Source organism: Macrobrachium rosenbergii, chromosome 14 (genome assembly GCF_040412425.1).
Source record: "Macrobrachium rosenbergii isolate ZJJX-2024 chromosome 14, ASM4041242v1, whole genome shotgun sequence".
NCBI classification, from domain to species: Eukaryota; Metazoa; Arthropoda; class Malacostraca; order Decapoda; family Palaemonidae; genus Macrobrachium; species Macrobrachium rosenbergii.
Window position 1 is genome coordinate 29,979,196 of NC_089754.1, and position 2,562 is coordinate 29,981,757.

At 39.5% G+C, this 2,562-nt stretch overlaps 1 protein-coding gene across 1 annotated transcript; it reads left to right on the plus strand.

The window, feature by feature from the left end:
* Positions 1-583: 583 nt before the first annotated feature.
* On the plus strand, positions 584-2,319 carry LOC136845518 (piggyBac transposable element-derived protein 4-like). The gene is made up of 2 exons (XM_067115697.1): positions 584-725; positions 1,358-2,319. Exons 1-2 carry the CDS (start codon positions 584-586, stop codon positions 2,317-2,319), a joined length of 1,104 nt encoding a protein of 367 aa, XP_066971798.1.
* Positions 2,320-2,562: the final 243 nt, after the last annotated feature.

Genomic DNA, 2,562 nt, shown 5'->3' on the forward strand with positions numbered 1-2,562 from the left:
TTTGTTTGACGTTTCTTGACGTAAATATATACATACACACATATATATATACATATACATATATATGTATATATATGTATGTGTATATATACATGTATATATATGTATATGTATATATATATATATATATATATATATATATATATATATGTGTGTGTATATGTATATATATATTGTATTTAACCCCTTCGCCACCGGGACGTACACATGTACGTCTTTTACAGTACAGTAATAAAAGACCGCGACGTACACCTATACGTCTTTCATCCCTCCTCGAAAAGCAGAGCTGTTTTCTTCAGCTTGGATGGGTTTCAGGCGTAGTATTGTGTACTAGAGAGGTGCAGAAGCTCCACCCACTATTCATTCTAGCCAATGAATGTCCGATGGTCGTCGTGACGTCATATTCATATGGGATATTATAAGGGGTATCGTCCAGCAGCACATGCCAGTGTGCCTCAAGCTTTTATGTATGAAACACTGTCACGATCTTGTGAGTAAATCATTTGGATTCGAATGCTAAACTTTTTTCCCTTTTGATTGCAGTTATTTTACAGGTTTTTTTTTTTTATTTTTCAGTATCATGATGTCGGATGATAGTATTTCAGATTCTGGGTCTGAATACCTGCCAGATCTGTCAGATGATTATAGTGATAGTGGTGATAGTTGTTTAGAGGATGACAGCGACACCGAGTATTTAGAAGACATTGAACCCATTGTCGATGAAGGTTGGCGGTTCATAACAGATCCATTTTGTGACGTGCGCCCAGACCCACCCCCTGATTTCACGGAGGGTGACAATGGGATCTCTGTTTGCACACCAGACTTCACCTGCCCACGAGATGCATTTTGTTTCTTTTTTTGTAATGATGTTATTGACAGATTGTGTGAATGGATGAATGCTCGTGCAGAGGAGTATTTTCGGTCAACAGGAAAGCGGAAGGTAAATGGACTTTTGTGGAGGGCTGTCACTCGTGATGAGATGTATGTTTTTCAGAGCTTGCTGATGATAATGGGGTGAATAAAATGCCCTGTATGTATATGTATTGGTCACGAGATGCCATGGTAGGGGGTCCAAGGATCTTTTGTAAAGAAGTGATGTCTCGAGCAAGATTTCTTTGCTTGCTGAAATTCCTGAGGTTTGCTCCATTAGACCAAGTGGATAAGAAACGGCCTAAGACTCGGATTGAACCATTTTTTGACTTACTGCGCCAATGTAGCCAGAATCTGCTCACACCAGGGAAGGATATTGCTGTAGATGAGGCACTGATGCTTTGGAAAGGGAGGCTGGGATTCAAGCAATTTATCCGAACAAAAAGATCCAGATTTGGAATAAAGGTTTTTATACTATGCCCTTCAGATCCAAATTGGAATGGCTATTCGTGGAATTTCGAAGTGTATTATGGCAAGGACACGAGTTTTTCTCTACCTGACCCAGTTGCTGCTAACCTATCTATATCGGAGATCATCGTAGTTCATCTAATGAAGAATTTGCTTGACAAGGGACGTCATGTAGTTACGGATAATTGGTATACCAGTTATCGCCTTGGTAATTACTTACTCACCAGGGACACAACACTTACTGGAGTTGTACGAGCTGGCAGGGGACCCCCTAAGAAACTTGTGAATGAAAAACTCTCCAGACACCAGTCAACTTTTGCAAGGAGGGGCAACACTCTCGTTGTCAAGTATATGGACAAAAAGGAGGTCAATGTACTGACAACTCTGTATACAGCTGGCATGGTAGAGAAGTGCAAAACATACTTCGGGGATAAAACTGTTTTTTATAACAAGCCACTCCATATTGAAAAATATAATAGTCTGATGGGCAGCATTGACATGGCAGACCAGCTGCTCGAACCATATGCCTTTGGAAAGAAATCCCTTGCCTGGTTCAAAAAACTTGGTATACATTTTATCTTTCGTATACTGCTGAACTCCTATTTGGCCTACAAGAACCAAAAATGTTACAAGAAGGACTTCATGGCATTCATCCTTGAAGTCAGTAAGGGCTTGGTATTTCGACATAGTCCCAGTGGTAGGGCCATGCTCGAGGCAGAAGAGGAGGCGAAGTCACAGAAACCCACAAAGATGCCTAATATGGACGTCATACATTCCTGGGTTCGATTTCAACCCAAGAAACAGAAGAAATGTCGCATCTGCACCAGGGACTTCAAGAAGAGGAAGGATACCACTTACCACTGCCCTGGATGCCCCGGGGAGCCTGGACTATGCTCGAAGGAACACTTTATAGCTTGGCACTCTCATCCACATAAAAAACGAGGTTCCGAAGCCCCAAGGGCTGGGTCTTCGAGGCAGTAAAAATCAACCCTTCCAACCCAAGCACAGCAGAGGATATATTTTTGGTGTTATATACGTACTATGTTTTTTGAAAACTTCTTTCATTTTTTTTTACACTAACGTAATTTTTATTATCATATTTTTTCTACTACAAGTTGTAGTAGTAGTGGTATTACTGTTGAATTTTTTTATTATTATTATTGTTATTATCATTATTATGTTTATTATTATTATTATTATTATTATTATTATTATATTATTATT